At 38.3% G+C, this 23,033-nt stretch overlaps 1 protein-coding gene across 1 annotated transcript in view; it reads left to right on the plus strand.

The window, feature by feature from the left end:
* Window positions 1-23,033, plus strand: part of JAZF1 (JAZF zinc finger 1) — a 201,021-nt gene that overhangs the window by 106,026 nt on the left and 71,962 nt on the right. Inside the window, exon 2 of the mRNA XM_030010210.2 lies at window positions 4,366-4,438. Coding sequence (XP_029866070.1) covers window positions 4,366-4,438 — 73 coding nt within the window. The remainder of the gene's footprint in view (window positions 1-4,365; window positions 4,439-23,033) is intronic.

Here is a 23,033-nt window from a genome sequence, read left to right on the forward strand (position 1 = left end):
TGTCTGGTTGCCCAGTATGAAACAGGTTGTGGATGTGAGAAATTGGAGGTGTCTAATCCTATAGGTAGGTGATCAGTGGAGTAACTCTCTCGTGGATGTTAGCACCCACACTTCAGTCTTCTAATACTGAGGTGGTGGGACCCATAACAAAATCCTGGGGTAGTTCATATGAAATGAAAATTTCATTTTAATAACTTTCATTAAAGAAAAAGAGAAAAAAAACAGGGTTTCCAAAATTTAACACCATAGTAAAATAAGAGAACATTGTTAAAAAAACCCCACAGCATTACAGAAGGTACATAGTGCTTTTCTTCTTCCTGCTGTGGAATGAAATCAGTGGAACATAATGCTTATGAGAAGAGACAAGTAATGAAGGCAGCCAATGTACAGCGGGTGGCAATTTGTTCTACCAGATTTAAAGCGTTACAGCAAAACTGATGAAGTAGCAAGTCTTCGATAGCCCATGTTAATTCAAGAAACAAGGGTAACTAGTTAAAGTAATGCTAATCAACCAGTCCCTTCAAATTCTGTAGTTGGTTTTGTGTGTGTACTGTGAGGATATTTTTCTTATAAGAAAGGGAGCTTGGACCAGTCCCAGGTTGTACTGCTTAAATACTTTTCAAGAAAAAGATTTGTCATCTGTGAATGTTTAATCCATTATAGGTGTCTGTTTGGAAACTATTTAGGCTACTTTTGGCTGACTTTGACCAGCCCATGCATGTTTGAAGAAACATTGACTAAACATTTAACATTATACAGGGCCATTTTGTGAGATTGACAACAGATTTTTGCCTCCCCTGCTCCTCATCCCTGAGTCAGATAGTTGAGAGTGTTGGCTGATACATAACGTCCTGGTCAGTGGAGTAACACGTGTTTGGAGACTGTGGCTTTCAGCAGCATGTGTGGTGTTATAAAATGGTGCTAGTGTCTGTATGAATGTGCTTAGGTGTGAGAGAAGCAGAGCACTGGTAGTCCAGACTTGAATGTTCAGCATCAAGGAATACTGCTACTTAATCTCACTGTAGCTGTGTTTGCTGTCTTAAAAAAAAAAAAAAAAAAGGCTAATTATTGTCTTTTTTTTTTTTTTTTTTTTTTTTTTCTTTTAAGCAAGCCTGGATGGTTGTGGTCTTTTTGTAGTTGTTAACAATAATGTATATTCACCCTGTGCTCAAAAGTGTACTAATTAACATCAAGAAAGTAAGTCGAGACTGGCTAAATTGGAAGTAAGATACAATAAGGGGGGGGGCGGGGACGGACGTGGAGTCAGAGGCTGCAGGGGAGAGGCAGTACAGGGAAAGAGTTGTATGTATGTCCAGTCCTGTGGTACAAGAGTGAGCAAGTGGTTATAGATATCTCCATGTGATTTTTAACTTGTTTGTACGTTAGGACATTTTGAGGGGGGAGGAGTGGGCAGCGTGACAGCCAGGGCAGGAGAGAACGATGGGAGGCAGGATGAGTAGCAAGAACTGGGGTTAGGAAGGGGCAGGAGAGAGGAAGGCACTGGCTGAGGTTGGGCAGAGGATGAGGAAGAGGGAATGGAGGCAGGAAGGAATGGATCGGTGGCATTTTAAGACTGTGAGAAAAAAGCTGGCAGTGGTGAGTGAACTGTATGTGTGCCCTGGATAGCAAGGCTGTGCAGGTTTTAGGTGGGTGCAGCGGGGCTGCCGGTGTGGCTTTCGTGCCCTTCCACCTAGGGAAGGGCTGTGCCGGGGCCACATGGCTGCTGGCACCCGTGGCACAGCTGGCCTGGTCTCTGCCCTTTTCTGCTCTTCTCTGAAGGCCATGCGGTGGCCCCAGCGCAAGTTTCTGTGCTTTCTTTTTCTCTTCTGTTATTATAGCTGGGGAAGAGAAATAATATCCAACAGTGTTACGTATGGCTCCTGCTACAGTGCAGAAGTGAATGCAACGTTCTTGTGACTGGCAACTCAGCAGCTGGTTGCAAGAGGAATAAAAATGTGTCAAGCATTTTGAGTGCTAAATTCATACAAGATTTTCTTGACCACCTCCTGGATTATTTTTTGGTGGAATCGAGTTGTACAACACAATAGACTTGAAATACATGTGAAGTCTGATATGTGGAGGGGGAAGGGATAGATACACTGAATAGAGACTGTGAGCAGTGCATTCCTCGTGTGTCAGGCAGCACGTACTGAGAGATGGGACTCCGCTTTGTGCAGGTGCTAGCAGGCAAATTTCTATGTGCTTTGATAACACGGTCCTACAAAAGTTAGGGGGCTTTTGTTTTTTGTCTTCGCATTTTCATCTTCAGCTGGTGTTATGGTGAGCCGCTGGCGAGCAGCAGAAGGGTGGTGGACTCTTCATTAGAGCTTTCCCTTGTCCTCTCCCACAGATACATGCAGCACTCTGAGGTAAACCAGCCCCAATTTTGTCTCCTTCAGTCACAGAAACCGTTGTTTGTAGGTGGAGGTTAATCCCATCTAAGAACTGGATTAGCAAAGATGTAGTCATTTAACCACAGATGCCTAAAATTGGGTTGAGGCAGTTCTCAAATAGTCCTGCCTGGGATTAATACTCTGCAAACATTCTGGATCAAGACAGTTTCATGGCAGGCCATGCACCACCGAGGTGTAAATCTAACAGAGCTCACCATGACAGCAGTTGTATGCTTGGCCTGCTAAATAAGTGTGGGTTTTGTAGAAACAAAGGCAAGTGAAAGATCTTTATGTGTTGCATGAACCTAACTTCCTCAGAGAAGTGAATTATAAAGATAACATGAAAGATAGCTGATGCATTGCTGTCTTTGGTTATCACAGTGTGCTGGTATTTACTGAATTTCCGCCGGCACCAGCAAGATCTGCTCCTTTTAAGGATAACAGGCTTGGGATTGCTGGTTGGATTGGCAGTTGTGCTTTTATCCCTCTTCTCTGAACTTCCTTAAAGGTATTTTTCTCTTTAGGGACATATTGATAAAAGCATGTTAGCAAATCCTGGAGCCTGAGCTTTGCAGGAGCAAATGTAGGAAGAAAAATTAGGATCAGTTTGAGCTTTGGGGAGAATGGACAGGGGATTCCCTGCTCACTGAATAAAGACATTATCTGCTTTGGGCAGTGGTGTGACAAATGCACCTACCTCAAACACAGTCCCCATTCAGTTCAGTTAAAAATCTTCATTAAGGTAGAGCAGCAGAGACAGATTTCAAAATAATTGTATCATGTTTTAAAAACAAAACCCACAAAAACCACCAGAAGCAACTGATCAGGTCAAACAAATGTGGCTATCAAGATAATAAGCTTTTAAAGATTAAGAATGCTTAAAGTTGTAGGACAAAGCAAGAACAATCCAAAATACAGTTTTCCCTTGGGGTTCCTCTTTCCCCTGCCCCCCCCAAGACAAAGTAGATGCTTCTCAGAAATAAAAGCTGGATGGCAGCAGTGCTATGGGGAGCCATTTAGTAAAAGCAGTTTATATTCTTTATAGTTAAAATGCAGAAGTTGCACCCAGAATTGCTTTTAAAGTAATGCATAAAATATGTTGTTAATGACTATGTAGTAATCTGCACAGGCATGATGCACATTTTCCATTGGAAACTTCTGAAAGGCTGTTTATGCTCAGCTCCTAAAGGTGCACTTCTACAATGTAGGGCAAGGCTGTATTTGAAACCTCAATATAATCCTATTTTTTTATATAAGAAAACTACATAAACTATGGGCATACTCCCTTGGTTTTGGTTTCAGAAAATTAAACCAAGACTACTTCTTCGTTAGATGAAAGCAAAACTTAACTGAAAAGGACAATGAAAACAGTGATTGAAAACATATTATTTCATTTGAGTGAGAAAGTTAGCACTTGAGGGAATTGGATTGTGTTTGCTTCAGGGCTTTTGGTGGGCAATGCTGCTTGGCAAGCATTTGCTTCAAGTGCATTTTTGTATGACCTCTGATTGAGAGCTTCAGAAAATAAGCTGTAGAGAAGGGAGAAAGCAAAACTCAGAGATGCAGAAGTATCAAGTCCCAGCTGAAGAGATCTAATGGCTATTGAAACATCTCAAAATGTGTCAACCATATTTAGAAATAGCTGCATTAAAAAAGAAGAAAGCTTGAATCTTTTAACACTGTAAATCATGGAAAGCAGTGAAAACTAATATTTATGAGGGGGATTGTGAAAGCTTGTGTGACAGTTGGAAATTACATCACTGTTGATGTTTCAAATTCTTGTGTAAAGTAATGCAATACTGTGTTTATGAATGAATGAACGAATGATTGCACTGTGCTAAGTATACTCTATGTGGATAAACTGGGTTGAGCTATTTTGTATCTCTTGTCTTCACTTATGTTACTTTGGAGTATACAATCCCATATGTTTCAGTGTAGAAACTCAATTCAGTGTATGTATTTTTTATTCCAGATACAGACCCACGTGTATTAGAGAAACAAGAACTTCAGCAGCCAACCTATGTTGCTCTAAGTTACATTAACAGGTAAGTGTGGTTATTTTTCAGGTGTAACTGATCTTTGTTTGCACAATATATGTATATATGCATATGCCAAAATGGTATGCTTATGTATGCACTCTTTTTGTTTTATGTTATATGACACTATGCTAACACCTGTTTTGGAAAGACAGTTGAATTAAAATTTAATTAAACTTTTAATCACTTTTATATAGGGCACAAGCAGCCCTTCAGCTGCACTGTGCAAATGCCTACAGGACAACGTTTTAGCCTTTTATGTTTAAGCTAAATCTTGTGCAAAACAAGATAATTTGTCTTTGCTTACTTTTCTGCTTTCTTGTACTCTGCACAAGTGAGTGGAGAAAGAATTCTTTTTTTTTTCAATCAAAAGTGAAATTTAACTAATAGCTCAATATGTAAGAGAATTTTTTACAGTGCTTCAGAAGTTTTTCAACCACAGTGTACATCTTTAAAAATCTTGCTTACCAGCCATATATAACACCAAATTTGAAAAATTTAAGAAATGAAACCAATTTTTAAAGTATTTATCTAAATAACAGAGCCTTGGCTTTTCATTTGTTGACTGATGGCAGAACTGAAACCTCCAGAATATTCTAGCATGGAGGAATGGAAGGGCTGCTTGTGTCTCAGGCTGTGTTATGGTAAAGAGCAGCCTGAGAGCTGCTCCTTATCTTCCCTCTCACCTAAGCACATCTCAGAATTAAATGAAGGTAGCTCAGATTACTTTTCCTCTGGGAGGAAAGTGACCCATGGAGCATGCTGCATGGAAGGGAAAGATGGCAAGATTTTGTGCAGTTGCAGTGCCCCTTTTTCAGTGTGTTTGCCAAGCTGTCTTCTAATCCTAAATGAACACTGTACAGGAAGTGTAATTCCTCATTTAAAACCCTTTTTCCTGTGCTAGGTAAATCAACATGCTGCAATTCTGGGATTATTTTGCCATCTTTTACATCATACTGACTTTTTTTGGTCAGGTGTACTGTGGTTGAAAGTTCCAGTTAGTTGATTTGGGAAATGCATTTCTTGGAAAATATTCTGTATGGGATTATTGGTTTTTATACATGGGACACCAGTTTCCTTTTGTATTCTTCCTGTCTAGAGGCTGAAATACAAACTCACAAACCTGGAAGATTAACCCAAAATTTAATTCAAGATAGAGTGAGTTGATTCAAACTCTGATTGGTCATACATAATGCAAAATTTTTCTTTCTAATTCTACTTCATGTTAAAAAAGAAAAAAAAAAGAAATCTAACAAACTTTTTCAAACACAGAATCCACTGTTTGGCTTTTTATAATATTTGCTGTAGAGAAAGGGTGTCAATGTGGAGGGGGAAGAAGACTTTGAGGTATGAAAGTAAGAAGTGGTGTTCACTTGGTGAAATGACTAAATTTTCTCCACTACATGAGACTATGATGATTAAGAATAGCTGGTATTGACACGATTTCCTACTTGGCAAGTAAATCTTGTTCTTCCTGGAGATGGTCCTACCCTTTAAAGCATATTTTGAAATTAACCATGACCCTTTTAACACTTACTTGTGTTGATCTCATTTAATGTATAAAACTTTTTTTTTCTTTTTTTCCCAATATGTAGGCTTGGTATGTTGTCATAATATGTTCGTATGTTTCCTTATTTCCATTATATACTTGGGCGTTTTCTTTTGTTGCTTCTGTGGTTGTTGTACTTAATGTGAGGGAGAGGGAATTTTTTTTTTTTAAATTAGGGAAAAGCTGCTTTAAGACCACAGAAAGTGCCACGGGACTTGCTTGTCCGATTTGGAATCAGACTACTTTTAAAGTAGTTTGAAAGTGATACCTCATCTAGAGTTCATGATTTTGGTACCCTTTTTAACTGAGTTCTGTGTGACTGAGACAGTTTTAGTTACTCACTACATATTTTGTCCAAACTTTCTTACCCTTTCAATTCTGAGAAATAATTCTGCAGAACTGAATTGAGTTGTTCTTATAGTAAAACCCAATCTGAATTGACTCCTATTTAAACCAGCTGCTATTTAATTGCTCTTTTAATTGTATTTTAATTTTTTCCAAAGTGTTGATGTCTTTCATTGAACCACCTGCTCTATGCAGCTCAAGCTCTTGAGGGAGCAGCAATATCCATTACACTATGAGACATGCCTTTCTATTTCCCACTACATATGCCAGAGCTGAGTTCTGCTTTGTTGTCGCAGGCTATGAACTCAGATTTTGTAGCCTAATACATGTCATAAACATGTTGCATACTGTTAGATATCAAACACCAGATACTGCTGCACTTTTTTTAAACGCATGCTTTTATGGCTTCCAAGTGGAACTGAACTTAGCTCAGTTCCTGCTGTGAGTTCCAGACCTTAAAACAATCTTCCTCTGCAGGTTTGTATATTCAATATGTTCTGTGTGGGCCATACACTCTCGTCGAGCCTGGGAAATAGGGACTTTTGATTCTCAGGGACTGTCAAAATTGTATGATAAGATGTACACTTAATATATGTTGTGGTAGAAAGATTAAGTGGTGTGCTTTATGCTCTGCCCATTGCCCTGTTGTATGGTGGCCATTATAAGCTAAAACAAAACAAAACATAAATCTGGGTTGTCTGCTTTGATAGGTGGGAGGATAAAGTATCAGTAAAGCAGATAGTAGAGACAGAAGGGTACAGGAGTCTTTGCTTCCAACCTGAAACATACTCTTGTTTCCATTTCCCTTCTACCCCTTGTTATTTTCTCAGGCATATAAATACAGCAATATTGTATGTGCTCTTAAGTTTTGAAACAACCTTCAGATTGCGGATGTCTGAATCTATAAGGCTCCATCTCTTTCTCTGCTGGAGATTTACTGCTATTACAGCTTTCAGTAACTACACACAGATGCAGCTTCCATAGTGTGTGATCCTCATGTAGACAGATAACGTTCCTTTTAAAACCAGTGGACAAGTTATAAATTATAGGTCATAATGGTTTATTATCACAACATCAAACACTTGCACCAGGCACTGACTGAATTGCTGCAAATCCTTTTCTCAGACAAAGTTTAGCGTAGCCTTAATGCAGTCCCCAGTATTGATGATTGTTCCCTACTAAATTTTAGTTTGCTTTCTTAGAAGTCAAAACTGGAGTCAGTAAGACACTCTACTGCCAAAGCAGATGCAGTTCATCTGCTTCCATCCTATAAATACAGGAGTGGTTTGTCTGCAAGGAGCTCAACAGTGCTACTACATGAATGGGATACTGGCTGTGATCTGTCAGGAGTAGTTGCAAATGAGCACTTGGGCCAACATCTTCCAGTGCTTTCTAGAGGTATTTCCTTTGTATAGGGGTCAAGACACCTTTATATTTTGTATTGCATTGAAATGCAGTGATTAGCGGCAATAATTAATATTGCTTATACTACTACTTAGATACAGTATTTATAGCTCTAAGTTAATTAACATGACTATGAATTTTGCTTGGTGTTTATTGGGACCTACATAGTGCTGTTTGTGCCTCTGAGTCTGTTAGTCTGGGACTTTGGAGGCGATGGTTCTCGAGATTACTGTATTACCATGGAATGTGAAGCCCTGGGGTTGCAGCATACTGTCAAGGCCTTTAGGCTTGTGCACTCTAATGGAGAGAGACTCCTCAGTATTTGCATATTTGAAAATTTGTTTAATATGAATACTGCTGGTTACCTGTTAGTGATGAAAGCAGCTGTTGTGGGAATGGTTTGGGTTTTTTTTAAAAAAACAAAACAAACTTCCTAGCGTTATTAGCACAAGTGAGAAGACGACAGAGGCATACAAATACGTCCTCTGGCTAAAAAGTTAATGCTAAAAAAAAAAATGCTAAAAATAAAAAGCTTTTATTCCAAAACTTAATGAATGAAAAATCCTTTACAATTAAGTTTTAAAGAAGGTATTTCAACTTTGAGATGGTAACTACCAGAAATGGGAGGAAAGCATAATTTATTTCACCTTGAAAATAGAAGGTGGGAAGTGCTATAGTAACTTGTATTATTGGAAGCATATGCTGCAAAAACAACTATTAAATGTGGATTTAATACAGTGTCTATAAAATACATTTTCCTTAGATACAGAAATTGCTTTGATTAAAAAATTTTCATCATGATGGGAAAAAAGGAAACCAGAATGCATCTACAACTGAAACTAAGCTGCCTTAATTATATAGTGTTTCTACTGCAATCACATAATAGCTCTATCAGGGAAATGTTGAAAGCAAAGACTGTTGTAATCTTAAAATCTTTGAAAAGCTACCAAAATACTTTTAATTACATTAATCCTAGGTTCTTTTTTAATAGTGGTTTTCTATTGATAATTGAGATCATACAAGAAAGCTTACATAACAAAATACGTTTTAAGCATCAATCCTGCAAGCAGTTACAGCACACTGGGGTGAACGTTTTCAGTGATGCCTGTGGGCAGTCTGTTGAATAAGGCTGTTGAATGTCTGTAAAGTTTATTCTTGTGCACAAGTGGGAGCACAAATGAAGCCTGTGATCAAAACTGGATGGCATTCTTGGGTGAATAGTCCAAGATTGGCCTTGCACATCTCTGAGCCAGTCCTAACATTTTTGCTCCTCCCTCCAGATTTTATTTTTAACTAGCAAGATTTTGCCTCACTGTTACCGTTATAAATTCCTGTAGGCTCCAGGCTTCTCCCCCCATTTCCCTTTCCTTTCAATGGTCATTGACTCTCAAGAACAAATTTCCCTACTCTGCTTCCTTTTTTAATACCACTAGAAGTAAAATCAATCATTTCTGTGAGCATATGCATTTGTGAAAGGAATTAATTGCATGTAAAGTTCTAACCACTGCAAACTGTCCCTGTATCTTGTCCAGCTCACTAATTCAGGTTCTACCGCTAGTACCTATTTTTTCTGGGATTAAAATTAACAACTAACACCATAGGATTTAATGATCATTTGAAAATTATTTTTAAAAGTGGTAGGTCTTTAGGTAGTGATATATTTAGTATGCACTATGTTACTAATGCAATAACAAGAAGAATGTTTTGGATTTGGAGGCAGTGTCCTTTGACTACTTCTGTGTAGTTTCTTAGCAGAGCATCCAAGCCACAGGATACTGGTCCTCTATTTTACCTTAACTTTTTTTTTTTTTAAGGTACTATGCTCAGTGCTGGATAGAAATTTAAAGTGCTTCTTAGTCCATTCTATACAGAAGGTTCACTCTTGCCCCTGGCCACTTCCATTCATATTTGCTCTTTATCACTGGGGATATCTTCTGCTGTGTGTTTAGTGGGTTTCCACTGACAGTTGGTTCTGTGTATGCACTTAGTTACAGCAGTTAAACATGCTTTCACTAAGTGTAGCAATTTATGTTAAAGCTACCTAGCAGCATCCAGAGCTTTTGCAACACATTGCACTTTTTCCTGTGGTCCTGCTATGACAGGTTTTCCAGGGGTTAAGCTATCAGCAGTAGTTAAATAAGAAGCTAATGAAAGACTGTAGCCTCTCAGGGGTCATATCCAATAACTGGATGTGCCACCAAAAAGTTCTATAGAACATTTTCTCAGAAGCAGTGCAATTCCTGTTGCTTTCTTTTTTCTAAGAGTGTGAGCATTAAGTTGTTTGTGTAACGTGTGGAAGACCAAGATTCAGTTTTCTCCACTCTGATCCCTTAGGAGTATTTTAATCATAAGACTGTTAACTGGCTTGGGGTAGGACCTCATTTCTCCTCTTTCTCATTTCTCCTATTTGCCTCTTGATTTCTGTGTACCGTCATTGGAATGTCTGTTGGGACACAGTTTGGAATTAAACTTAAAGTCATGAGGCTGGAGAGAAGTAAGTTTGTTTCTCATTGCTTGCTTTCTTAATGGATGCTTTTTCAGAAGGCGTATGCAAAATGGAACAATCCTGAAACAGTGAGCATTTTCCTCTAAAATAAGTATTCACTGCAGCATTCACCTGATAAGCAGAAGATCAGACTTCAAATCTTTCTAACTCAGGCCTGAGATTTCAATTTTGAAGGTGTATTATTGGTAGTACGTTATAGATTAATTGAGGCGTGCTACAAAGAAATATATAAAAACCCTTAAAAACTGATTTTTAATCTCAAAATAGTTAATTTGACTTTTTGAATGAAAAAAAAAAATTAAAAAAAAAAGTAGAAGAAAACCATCCAAACTTTTTTTCAATATAGCATACACTGTCTTCATTCTCATGTCATGATTCAGAAGCAAAAGGGTAGAGACAAGAAAGACTTTTCTATTTTAGGAATCCTACTGGAGATCAGTTTTTCTGCACAAGAAAATCCGAGCCAGTGAATCTGATAAACTACTGCTGTGCCACCTGTTCAGACTTGCTACATTTTATAGTGCCTCATACCACAGTTCTTTCCCTTTGTCTTCAAATTTAACTTTTCCTTTCTGCAATGTGATACTGTCTTATTTGAATTGAATATCACGTCTCTAAAAGTGCAGCGATTCCCTCAGGCTATTGATTCTCATCATGTTGAAGGTGCATGCCAATGCTTCCAGTAGCTGCTGGATTGAATGCATGTGACAGAATACAGAAACGAAGGGATCAAAGTAGCATGTCAATTGCCAGATAATATTTTTCTGTCTGAGCTTATTTTTAGGTTTGCAGTGACCAAGTAGATCATGTGTTTTTATTCATGTAGCCATATCTTTATGCTCTGCTATTTGACTTGTTCTGGAGATGGAACAAGACAAACTTCAGATGATAATTCAAACAAGATGTGCAGAAATGAATGTTAGGGTAAGGGGAATGCCTTTTGGTTTGGAAGGATTTATGCAGTTGGTTTTGTTTTCTCTTTTTATCAGTTTCAGGCTAAGTGAAACTGAAGATTTATATAATGTACAGCTCTTTTATTTCATTTCAGCAGTAAAGATCAAAAAGAAGATTGGCATTTTAAGGAAAAGCCCTAATGCCATGCCCTGAAATAAAAATTATGTGATGAATTAAAACATGTAGGACACTGAAAGAATGTGTTTTAGTTGTGGGGTTGTTTTTCTGTTTTTAATTGGGAGGTAATTAGCTTTCTTTTGGCAATGTTCATATGAAAGACTCAGGGACAGAAAAAATTCCATCTCGTGAATCTCAAGTAAAAGAAGCATTGCCAAGTCAGCATCGTTCCTTGCAAGTGTGTGTATACACACCTCTGTGTGTGTAGTTTAGTTAGCAAACACTCGAGCCACCAGTATAAATCCTCAAGACTTTCAGGATTCTTGTCTTTATCGGTATTTCTTCATCTTTTGTTCCTGTGGCATGCCAAAATTGATGAAAAAATCATCTTGGCTTTCTGGTACTAATTTTTGTCTTGGCCAGTCCTGTTCCAGTTCCCAGCTTTCTGCATGTATTTTTCATTTACTCTTGCACAGGTCACTTCATTTTGGGGAGGGAGGGGAGAAATTCTTCAGTTTCTTTTCTGTGATGTTTGAATTTGATCATAAGCAGTAGTAGTGCTTTCAGAAGGACTGTGTTTGCTGTATGAAAAAATTGTATTCTGATATTTATTTCATTGTCAGCTATGTGGGGTAACAGTGCTCTCAGTATCTATTTCTGTGTATGGTAGCACAATGAGACCCTTATTCTTATTAGACTCCAGTAATAACATACGTTCATTTTTTATGTTACAGTTATTTAACATACTCACAAAGCTATTTGAAAAACACACTAATATGCCAGGTTTAGATCCTCTGCAGAAATAAGAATTTGTGAAAACTCTATTATGCTTTGATTTCAGAGTGAAGGATGAGCAAAAATTTTACATTTGTGCATTAGTTTTCTTTCAAGTACAATCTGAGATAATATGGCTGAAAACAGTGGCTGTTCTTTCTATCTTTACCACTCACAGAAATGGCTGCTGTATACAGCTAGTTACCTCCTATCCTGATATGGTTTTTTCTTTAAATTGCCATCAACGACAGCAAAAAAACATTGTATGCACAAGAGAAAATTACAGGCGGAGTAGATAACTTTCTAGGAAAGGTCCTTGCTGTCCAGTGTTTTGCTAAAAGCTTGTCGCGACCGTCTGAGCTACATGTGATGACTTCCAAATTGGCAAGCTTACCATCCCTGGAATCCCAGGGCAGTCCAGACCAGCTGCTGGTAATACTCATTGACTGTGGGCTGATTTTTTTTAAATCTGAAGTTTACTTATCATTGGTCTTTTGTACAAAAGTAGTTGTGCTTCTTTTTCTAACTTTACTGATTTTTAAAAAAATAACAGTACTTCGTGGTAATGCTACCCATTTAGATTTGTTGCAAAAAGGCATGCTTATGATTAATCTACAGCAAGACTAAAAATGATACTTTTTCAAATAAATTTAGTAGTTCAAAATGCAAATTATTGCATTACTTTTTTTTCCCCCCTATATTAGCTTTTAGATATTTTAGTACATTGCATATTCTTAGATTCCTTCCAGTAATGAATATCCCACTAATTTGTAATGTATTAAAGTGTAACAAACTACATTCCGGAATAATTCCTGAAGTGTCTATGGGGCCCTTGATGTTCCCCTCCCTTCTCCCTCATTCTCATTTTTGCATGTAACGCTTCCAGCTAAGGACTCTCACATATCATTTGCAAAGTCTTGCTAGTATTCAATGAGGGATGGGAACTGTGAGCGTGAAGGCCACGTTACAAAATAGAGTTGCAGCACAAAGTATGTCTTTGTATCCTGTTGTAGAGGTTCAGAAGTAGGGCTGCAATTTGGAGGTTGCATATAGAGGCTGTCCAGGTCATGCTTTAGGACAGTCTATAGCCTAGTCTACAGATTAAGTGCAGATGAGAGAATATTCTTAGTGCTGGTGAGCTTGGCTCGTGAGGAAAGAATATTGATGTCATGTTCCGCTACATAAAATCTGCCCCAAAGTGTTAGACTCAGCCTTAATTTTTGTTAAATGTTTTTGTGGTTGGGTTGACCTCTCAGTTTGATTTTGAGCCAGAGAGAAAGTTTGTATCTCCTGCAAGGATGCGTTCATTATCCTACCACTTCCTCTGCAATACTCCAGTGTCCCAAGAAATGGAGACCAGGTGGAGAGCTTGATGGAGTTGGCTTCTTCCCTTATGTTCTTAATGAGGCTGTGGGTGAGTTCACCAGGCCATCAAGGGAGTTTTGCAGTCCATCAGCAAAATGCTCTTGGAAGATAGTTCTCCGAGATCTATGACTAGAATAACACAGGTTATAACAGTCACCAAGCACCTTCAATACAGAGCTGGAAGGAACCTGTGTTGTGCACTGGAATCCCGACTAGGCTTCATGCTGTGGAAATGCAAAACAAAATGAAGGTTAAAACTGAAGTCAACTGAAAGCAACTGGTGGATACAAAACATGAGTCAAAGAGAGCAATGAAGTTATGTATTATGACAAGGAATTAGTGAAGCTTGACTGCCTTGATTGTGAGCAGATATTATATAGTAAAGGAACTTACAATATAATCAAAACAGAAGTAAGAAGAAAAGGTTCCTGTGTATCCTGGGTCTACCTTTGTTGTTGTTGTTGTTGTGAATGCAAAAACAGAGGATAGATTGCTCCGATCTTGTCCTTGATTTTTTCTGAAATGTCTTGTCCCCACCTCAGAAAGTGAAGACAATTTACAAGGCTGTAAAAGTGAGAATTTGCATGATGAAATAGAAATAAACCCCTGAAACTGGTGCACATGCATGGACTACTTCTGATCCACAGCTGTTTGTACATGTTTGTGAATACAGGTGGACAGTTACATACCTTTGATTTCTGAAAGTCTAGCTCTAAAGTCTAATCAATGCATTTTAACAATAGTTGTTGGGTACCTTTGCATTACACGTTGTTTGTGACCTGTGTGGGACTAAGGTGGACTGAAACAGTCAAAAAGCTTGCTTGGTTCAGCGAACAAATGCTATTGAAGGGAGGCTTTATTCAATAATTTGGCTCAGTTACAGTACAATTACTCAGGCTGGTTTAATACTTTCTGAGTCTTGATTTCCCTGAAGCAGTCTGTTTGCTGACGTTAGATTTCTTGTTCTAATTTCCCAGAGAACTGAGAAAGGTTTTCTTTCTTTGTTATTGTTGGGGGTTTGTTTGTTGTTTTTTTTTAAATCAAGCACATCTTTTTCCCCCAAGTGGGGTATGAGGATACAGGCAGGAAATAATTACAACAATAATTCCATCTATAGGTGTAGGTGGTCCACAGGGGTAGACACTGCTGATTTGTCCTTGATTTGCAGAGGAATTGTGGGTTTCCTTGCATGTTGTTTAATATTGCATCATTTCTAATTAGAGTAGCTTTTATAACAGATGCGAAAGACACCCTAACAGAGAGGGAAGTAGCTGTGGATAGAGGTGTGTGCTCTACAGGCTTGGCACTACCACCTGTACCAACATGGGGAGGTATTTCGGTGAGACTAGCCTCATCATCCTAAGTTTGCATGACAGCCCATGTTAAACTCTTTCTCCTGTAATAGTATGTGCTTCTTTTTTCAATATACCATTATTTCTTTGGTATCTGCTGCTATGGTATACTACAGGGAATAGTGAAGATTGGAGTAATTTTCCTCTGACTTTCTTTTAATGCCATTAGACTGACATTACTGAATCTTGGGTTTCTGATGTGTTGTTTATTCTTCCAGCTTCTCCTCCATATAATGGCCTTTCTTAATGTGTCAGGTGTGTTAATCTATATTTCTAATGAAACTGTCATAACGAGGCCTGCAGCCTCAAGGATCGCTAAGCTGGCTTCTGCTCCTACTTTCTTCTGTGCTTTTCTTGCTGCCCTCAGCCTCTTCAGGCTTCTGCCACTGTCTTTTATGTCCCCCTCTGTTGCTGGCTGGGCAATGCTAGTAGTTTATTGGCCTTGAGGAGAGCATATAATCTTGGTGCATCCTTACAAGCTGATGAAGGGGCACTCTGGATGGAGGTGCAGAAGAGGCAGGTTGTTCCACAGTTGCATATAAGTAATATTTCACATTTGCCACCATAAGTGTTGGGGACTGACTGTGTGCATTGAATCAGTAACTTTTCACCAGAACTCTTAAGCTGGGAACAGGTTGGTTTTATTACTTGCATTTGTAGTATAGATAGTAGGACCATTCCTGTTAACATCCAGTTCACCTATAGCTCCTGTGGTGGTAGTGCATTCCTTGACAATTAGTGGTAGTAAGTTCCCCTGCTGCTACACGCAATGTAAAGCGTAAAATGTAAAACCAGAGGAGTTTTTGAAAGCAGTTTCCTTACCTGCACTAACTTCCAATGTGAAACATCTTTAATAAAGGGTTAAAAACCCAAAACTTTACAAAACATCCCTCTTTTCAAGCTGAATCTATGCATTTATGTGCGACTTCCTTTTCTATTATTTCTTCTTTCATTTGCTTGCATGCCATTTCTAAAAGGTCAGTATTTACCAAAAGTTGTTAAGCAGTTTAAACCAGGTCAGTTGGGCAATACTATTTGCAAGAGACAGCTTAACAGTTTCTGTCTTCTATACAGAGGACTAGCAGGGTTGATGCTGACTTTATAACCACAGAGTTTAAATATAAGAGCCTGTTTTGAATATTTCCAGCACTGAAACTTTGAGCTTATGCTTTTAATGGGATCTTTGGGATCTGACCAACTACAGAAATACTATCTGTTACCTATGTTGAGATCTTAGAAATACCCTGAATTTGCACCCAGTGCTATATAGCAACTCTTTAATAAAAAGAAAACCAGGAGTGTTACCATTTTCAATAATGAAAAAAATGCCTCTTGCTAAACGTAATTCTCATAATCTGCTAAATATACTGTAAAAATTACATTTTGGGGGGAATTTCACATACATGCAGGGGAGTACTTAGGTTTCCTGTTCCCATTAATTTTGCCATGTAAAACATATCCCTTTATTTTTTATAGTTTTTCTACTGATTTCTCTTTCACAGTTTTTAGTCATTATGCACCCAGAGGTTGCCCTTTTTGTTGTTGTTGTTGTTGTTGTTTGCCATTTAATGTAGAAATCTGGAAAAAGGGTTTGTAGAAACCTGTAGTGCAGTTATATAAAATTAATTTATTCTTCTTTTTGCTAGTAGAAGAAACATACAATCAATAGGTAAAAACCCTTAATTTTTCTTTTAATGCGCTGTGTAGTGCAACCTCATTTATTCTTATTGACACCTAAGGTTCTGTGCACATAATTGGTCATTTGCATTGTAGATTTTTAAGGGCCTGTGAAATCTGGTTCAGTTAGAACAGTGTAACTCAGCACAGCTAGGCTGGAAATTGTAGACAGTACCACTGCTCTACTGGAAACCAGCATACATCCCTTTCAGTTAATAGTGATTTCCCTTTAGACTTGGGGCCAGTCCAGTAAGGGCCCTTGACTAGAATGGTACGTTGACTTCAAGTGTATCCACCTCAAAATCTGTTATGGGAAACCTCCTGTTGCAGTTTCTAATGACTTCTTTTACAAATCACATCTGCATAAATCAGGACTAACTTCAGTCATCTCAGCAGCGTGTTGCTTGCGAGAGATTGGAGTTGACTATCTTCCTACATGACTTGGACCATTAATATTATGAAGCTTATTTTTTCTTTAACAGTATTTTTGTGCAGGGATTACACATTCCCCAAACTGAATGTAACACAGATTTAGTTTTTATTTCAGACTACAAAATTTACAAGATTTTGCTTACATGATATGCAATATAAAATAACAACCTACGTCCTTTCCCAAAAGTATAGTAAGTCTAGGGATTTTTTATTTTAAGTATTCTTTTAATATGATTGAGAAGTAAGGAAACATTGCCAGTAGTACAAGCTTTATAGGAAAAGATGTCATATGTTCAATGAGCTAGGCAATTAAGTGCATTTTGGCTTTGTATTCATGTGATGCATAAAAGATGTTCAGTTTCCTCATTATTATTTTTCCTTTCCCTTTGCTACCTCAGTGGTGGTGTATGCAGGCAGAAAATACTGCTTTAGTAAAGTTGGGCTTAGTTATTCCACATCGCAAATGTCTAAAAATCATGCTGGGGGTTTTGTGCATGTGTTGTGATGAAAAGGCTTACAGTTTCTTCATAAATGATTATGATGGAGAAAGAAAAGAACTATGGCACAGAGGTATTCCATCCACATTTCTTGAAAATAGTTCCTTGGCAAAAATGGTAATAAAGTAGAAGTCCATTAACCGTGAACAATTTTTGATTTGTAACAGCAGTAATTGCATACTGCTTGTCAATGCATGTTCTCACATATGGTATAAAACTAAAACATTGTTATCTGAAGAGTTCTTCATTTTTGCTGATGTCCTCATTTTGTTTGAGACATCGTTTATTGGGGCAGCATGTAGGGCACAGTGAAACTTTCACAATGAAACCTGAAACTGGATGAAACAAACCTGAAGGTTGGATCAAGTTCACAAGAACATTTGCTGAGGTTTTTAAGTCTGGGTTGAATTTCCAGCCAATCTGTGCTCACTTACTGTGCATTGAAAGAACCACAAGAAATGTATTGGTTTCATATGGTTTCAGCCTTCAGTCATTTCACACTACTGGTGACTTCGGTAAAAGCTGGACATTGCTTGCTCAAACTCCAGTGGAAGTAAACTGAGGCTTGTGTAAAGTGATTTAGAAAGTCAGGTGTGGTAAGTGGTTTGACAGTATCACCAGGTAGGAAGGAGACAGAAAGCAAGAGACTTCTGTGCTCCCAAAAGCACGAAGATAAAAGGCAGGAGTAGGCAGGATCTCTCATCACACTTGAGAAGCTCCTACTTGGTCATTATTGGGCTGCAGCTCAAGTGTCAGGATTGGACCATGCATGCAAGGTGGGGGTTTTGTTGACAGAGAAGAGAGGACAGGGGAAGACTGATGAGCAAAAGTGAGGATAGCTTCCCCTTGCAGGTACAAACATGGGAGCTTTGTGGAGGATTTCTTCTAGTCAGGGGAAAATGAGAGAGAAATTTTAATTGTGGGATATGAGTATTTGTGGGGAATAAAAGACTGGATCAGCTGAGTTACGTAGGATGACTGAAACTTATAAAGAAAGGAGAATTCAAGGAAGAGGAAACACAAACAGAGCCCAGGGAGAATCCTTCAGTGTAATGGGTGGGGGCCAGTATCTCATTTTTGCAGTTAGAGAAGGGAGGCACTGAATTTCTCATTGAAGGGTTATTTCTAGATCCTGATGAGTAGATGTAAAAGGAAAGCTTTCTATTTTGAATTGCCTCTAGTAAATATATTTTTTTCGCTGCTGGGCATCACTTAAAAACTTTGTTTCCTCATCCTCAGAAGATATTTGCTGATACTGGTGCTTGCAGCTCTCCCTTGTGAGCACTGTCACAGGAGAAGTCTCATGGATGCATGTTTGAATATTTAGGACTTGCTGTCATTCTTCTGAGGTAATGCCACTAACAAATAGTTCCCTTTTTATTTCTCTGTCAACAATGCTGAAATCAAATTAGCTAGCACTTGAAGCTGCTAAACTTTGGTTTTAGTTCCAAAGTATATGGAAATGTGTTTGGCAAAAGAAAATTCTATAATAAATAAAAAGTGATCTCCCAAAACATATGTAGGAAGCCTGGTTTCTGGGAACCCACCATACTTCATGCCCATCAGAGTTGTGGAACCTACTGGCCATTTTTTACAAAGCTTAACAGTAGGGTAGAGGTCTTAAAAGCTAGATAAATTAATCTAATCTTCATCTAATAAGTTGTTGGCTGGGCAAGAAAGACCCAAGTGAATGCTCTGGGTACTGAGGGAAAGGACTCAGCCTCTAAATGCTGTCTGGCAATGCAGCCCTGGAGTAGCCTTGGCACGTAGGAGCTTAGAGAAGGCAGGTTTCCATCATTTTTGCTGGTCATAGGCAATTTGTTTTCTGTCCATATCATATAATGGAAAACTCTCTGTGGCCTTCTGTTTGGCACTCAAACATTTCTTGCAGTACTTCCCAGAACTACTGGTTAGTCCTTGGGGAATTCACTAAACATCTATGAGAAATTAAGTGCCTTGCTATAATGCTGGCTTTGGATCAGTGGGAGTTGTAAAGAACAGCATAAGGTAGGAACAGTTCTAGGAGGAACTTATTATAAGAATAATCACCCAGATATCCAAGAAATCTCCCAAATTAAATCTTCCAGTTATGTCTCTTTGGCACCTGTCTTCCTGAAGATACTGTGCGCTGCAGCCAAAGACAGGCAAAGTCTGTGAAGCTGAAATTGGGAGTGGGGATCCCGTGGTGGCCATGACAGAGAGTGGTATCTAAAGGGATGAATACTATTGGTCTTGAACAGTAGGTCTTCAGATGGATCTGTGTGCTTCCTTCATTTGTAGCCAGTTTTCTGCTAACTTTCAACAACTAGTCCACAGTATCTGAACTATAACCCTGGTTTTCAAGTGACAGATACTGAAGACTTGGCTAGATGATTATGTTAACATTTACTTCTGGGTATCAAACCTAAAAACTGTACAGACAGAAAGAGGGTATACTGACAAGACTTTTACATGAGAGCAACAGTTCACAGAAAGCAGCATTTTCATGATCATGTCTGTGATACAGCTTTGAGGAGAACAAAACCGGATAGTCCCTGAGGAGCAGTTCAGCTAAAGCAGCTCAGAGTTGTAAGAACTGGCCACCGTTAGCTTTGTAGCTCTTGCTGCCTGGCTGCGTATTTGTATTCTCTTTTTTCCCCTCCTGATTTCCTGTGAAAATGAAATTAATGCAATTCAGACCATGCCTCTGTGGTGGTTTTTTCCCTGAATAACTTTAAAGCATTTCTAGTTCTCAGTGCATTGAAACAATAGGGACAGAGCTGATGACTTAGATTTGATTTGGTGAGATGCTGTGTGATTTAAGAAGTGTCACATAGGTTAAGAGGTGGTGACAGGATATCAAAGGCTCATTGCTGTGAGGAGGAGCATAGGATCTCACCAGATAGGAAAAAAGAGTGAAAGGAGAAGAATGGGGTCTACAAGAAGGCCATATTCGCTCTTTACCCCTGTTCATGCATTATAACTTTGAGCCTAAGAATATGTATTTTTCAAACACTGCTAGGTGAGCTGCAGACAAGGGAGGTGTTTTAATGAAATCCCTTCTGTTGTACCTCTTTTGCTGAAGACCGTTGAAAATTACTGACAGTAGCCAAGTTAAGATGAAGGTACACTTTCAATTCTTCTGTTTACCTCACATGGGGATGAAATGGGAAGTGTTTTCTATGGAAATTAGAGGACAAGTATAATAAATACGCCCAGTAGCATGTAAAATACCTAAATGTTGTATTTCCTCAAATACTGTCTCTGTTAATGTAGCACAAGTTACAAACTGCTCTTTCTTTGCATCATTTGATTTTTGGGAAAGCCATTAGTGAAGGTATGAAGCTGTGAGTCAAGATGCACAGGTTCTGTTCCCCATCCCATCAGTTACCTGCTTCGCAATCTGAGGCAAGTAATCTTTCTGCCTGTGTCACTTCCTAATCCATCTGATGCTTTGACAGATCCCTCCATGTCTATGATAAAAAGTACTTTATATCAGACAGGTGGTGTTGTCAACTGCATCTCTCTAGTTGCTGTCTGTTCCTGCAGCATATTGAGAATTACAGTTAATAAGCTAATCAAATAGAAGTATGTTAATTTAATTTCAATGAAACAGATGTTACTTTAAATTCCATAATACGTAACATAGAGATTAGTTTTTCAAGACTGGACAAGATGGGCAATTTAATGTGAATTAAATGCAGAAATTTCCACTAACATAAGTGGAGACTCTGCTGTGGTTTATAAAGGTTTGGTTAGTTTTTCTGCCCTCAACTGTTCATTTTCCTACACGTTTCTTCTGCTTTGGTAGTCTGGTTTAAACAAGAAACAAAACTATCAAGGTGCTCTGTCAAGGGTTGCTTTCCAGTAAAAGACTGCACAGAAACATGCAGTACTGACAGCTGTGTGAAAATGTATATGCTGGGAGACTTCTTTCAAATTTCAAATTCTTTGTGCTTGGCATTCATGTAATAGCTTAGATCTGTTGGCTCCCTGAACTTGCCATTTGTCAAAAAATGGGCATTTGTGAACTTTGATGTATGGTATGTATACAATACAACTAAAATTAGGCTATGTAAGCTTCAAAAATTATATTCCAAGAAAATACCAAAGCTAGTTTGTAGTCCATTCTCATCTTTTCATTTCTTTTTTTAAATGGTGATTGGTAAAAAGCCCACACCTCAAAATACCATTGTCCACACTTAATATATTGTCCTTAGTTCTGTGGAATTAGTGAGCTTGAAATCCTACTGACAGGAGAATATTTTAGTCCAGATGGCCTCAGCTTTGTGTAATTTACCTTTTAATGTATGGCTTGCCAGCTGGGACAACTTTGCTTTGGGTGAAATTTGCATAGCCATCAGATATTTGTTACATGTCTGGAAAGAAAAGTGGGAGCAAGTTCTGGCTTATGCTAATACTTTGCTACCGCCACATGCTACCACTAAAGCAGCAAAAAAAGAATTACACTTTTCATTTGTTCTCGGCAGTTAAATTATGAGTCTCTGCCTTACACAGATCAGATATTTTTCCATTAGCTCTTTAGTACTGATGAAGCAGGCAGAGCTTTAATCATGAAATTGTTTCACCTTGTTAAAATACTGCCGTTCTTGTTGAACAAATTAAGTTACAAAATACTGAATACATGCACCAGGCATTTCCAGACTTCAAATAAATTTTCAGACAAAACAAACTAAAACATTATAGGAATTCACTTTTTAATGCTTGTTTTTATTCTAGTTCTATTTTTGTTACAGTAGTTTTAAAAGATTAGACATTGCTGGTTCTAAAATAGTGCCACGCTATTCTTGTAAATGTCCCAATAACAACAATAATTAATATCCCTACATTTGCATTTTAAGCCACTCCATTGCCCTAGTCATCTATTACTTGGATGTAAAAATTCATTTCTAGTCAAAACTTGGCAGAAAATACCTGAATTCCATACTTTTTACCAGATGTAAAAATAAAAGTGAATGAATTAATCTTTTTTCCCCCCAATTAAAGGGTTCAATAAAGTATGAGTTAAATTTTGTCCTTGTTTTGATAAATTGTTTTCATTTTTGAAAGTCCAGGATAGCTCTGATTTAAAAAAAAAAGAAAAAAGAAAAAAATTTAAAATTAAGAGGGGAGGTAGAGAGGAAGGGGGATCTGCCTCATGACTGCTAACTAACATGAAAACTGCTGCCTTCCAGTATGCCAAACAACCTCAGCTCCTTGGTGATTTCAGAGGAACACTCACTTTGTACAGCGGAGTACCGTAAGAAAACAGTCACCATCTCCATTTGACCACCATTTTGACCACCATTTAGAAGGGTTTGGTTGCAGGCTGTAGTAGGGTGTTGATCACATCTGTCTCAAAATGCTTCCAAGTGGTTAATTCAGGCCAGGGGCCTTGTCAGAGGTGTAGTTGCTTCAGAGTAATGTGTGTCATTGTGTTCCCTGAGAAAGATTACAGACATTTTTCACCTACATCCGTTTCTTAGGAAGACCCTGGTTTGCCCACCCCAAAACTTATTACAAAAGCCTGTGATTTCCTATTGAACCTTCTGGAAGGAAACTTCTCGAGCCCAGGGTGGAAGTTCTGGATATTGAGAGAGAGACCCATTGAATGATGGATTTAAAATTATACTTGATGAGATGCAAGTTTTAT

Source organism: Aquila chrysaetos, chromosome 3 (assembly GCF_900496995.4).
Source record: "Aquila chrysaetos chrysaetos chromosome 3, bAquChr1.4, whole genome shotgun sequence".
Classification (NCBI taxonomy): domain Eukaryota; kingdom Metazoa; phylum Chordata; class Aves; order Accipitriformes; family Accipitridae; genus Aquila; species Aquila chrysaetos.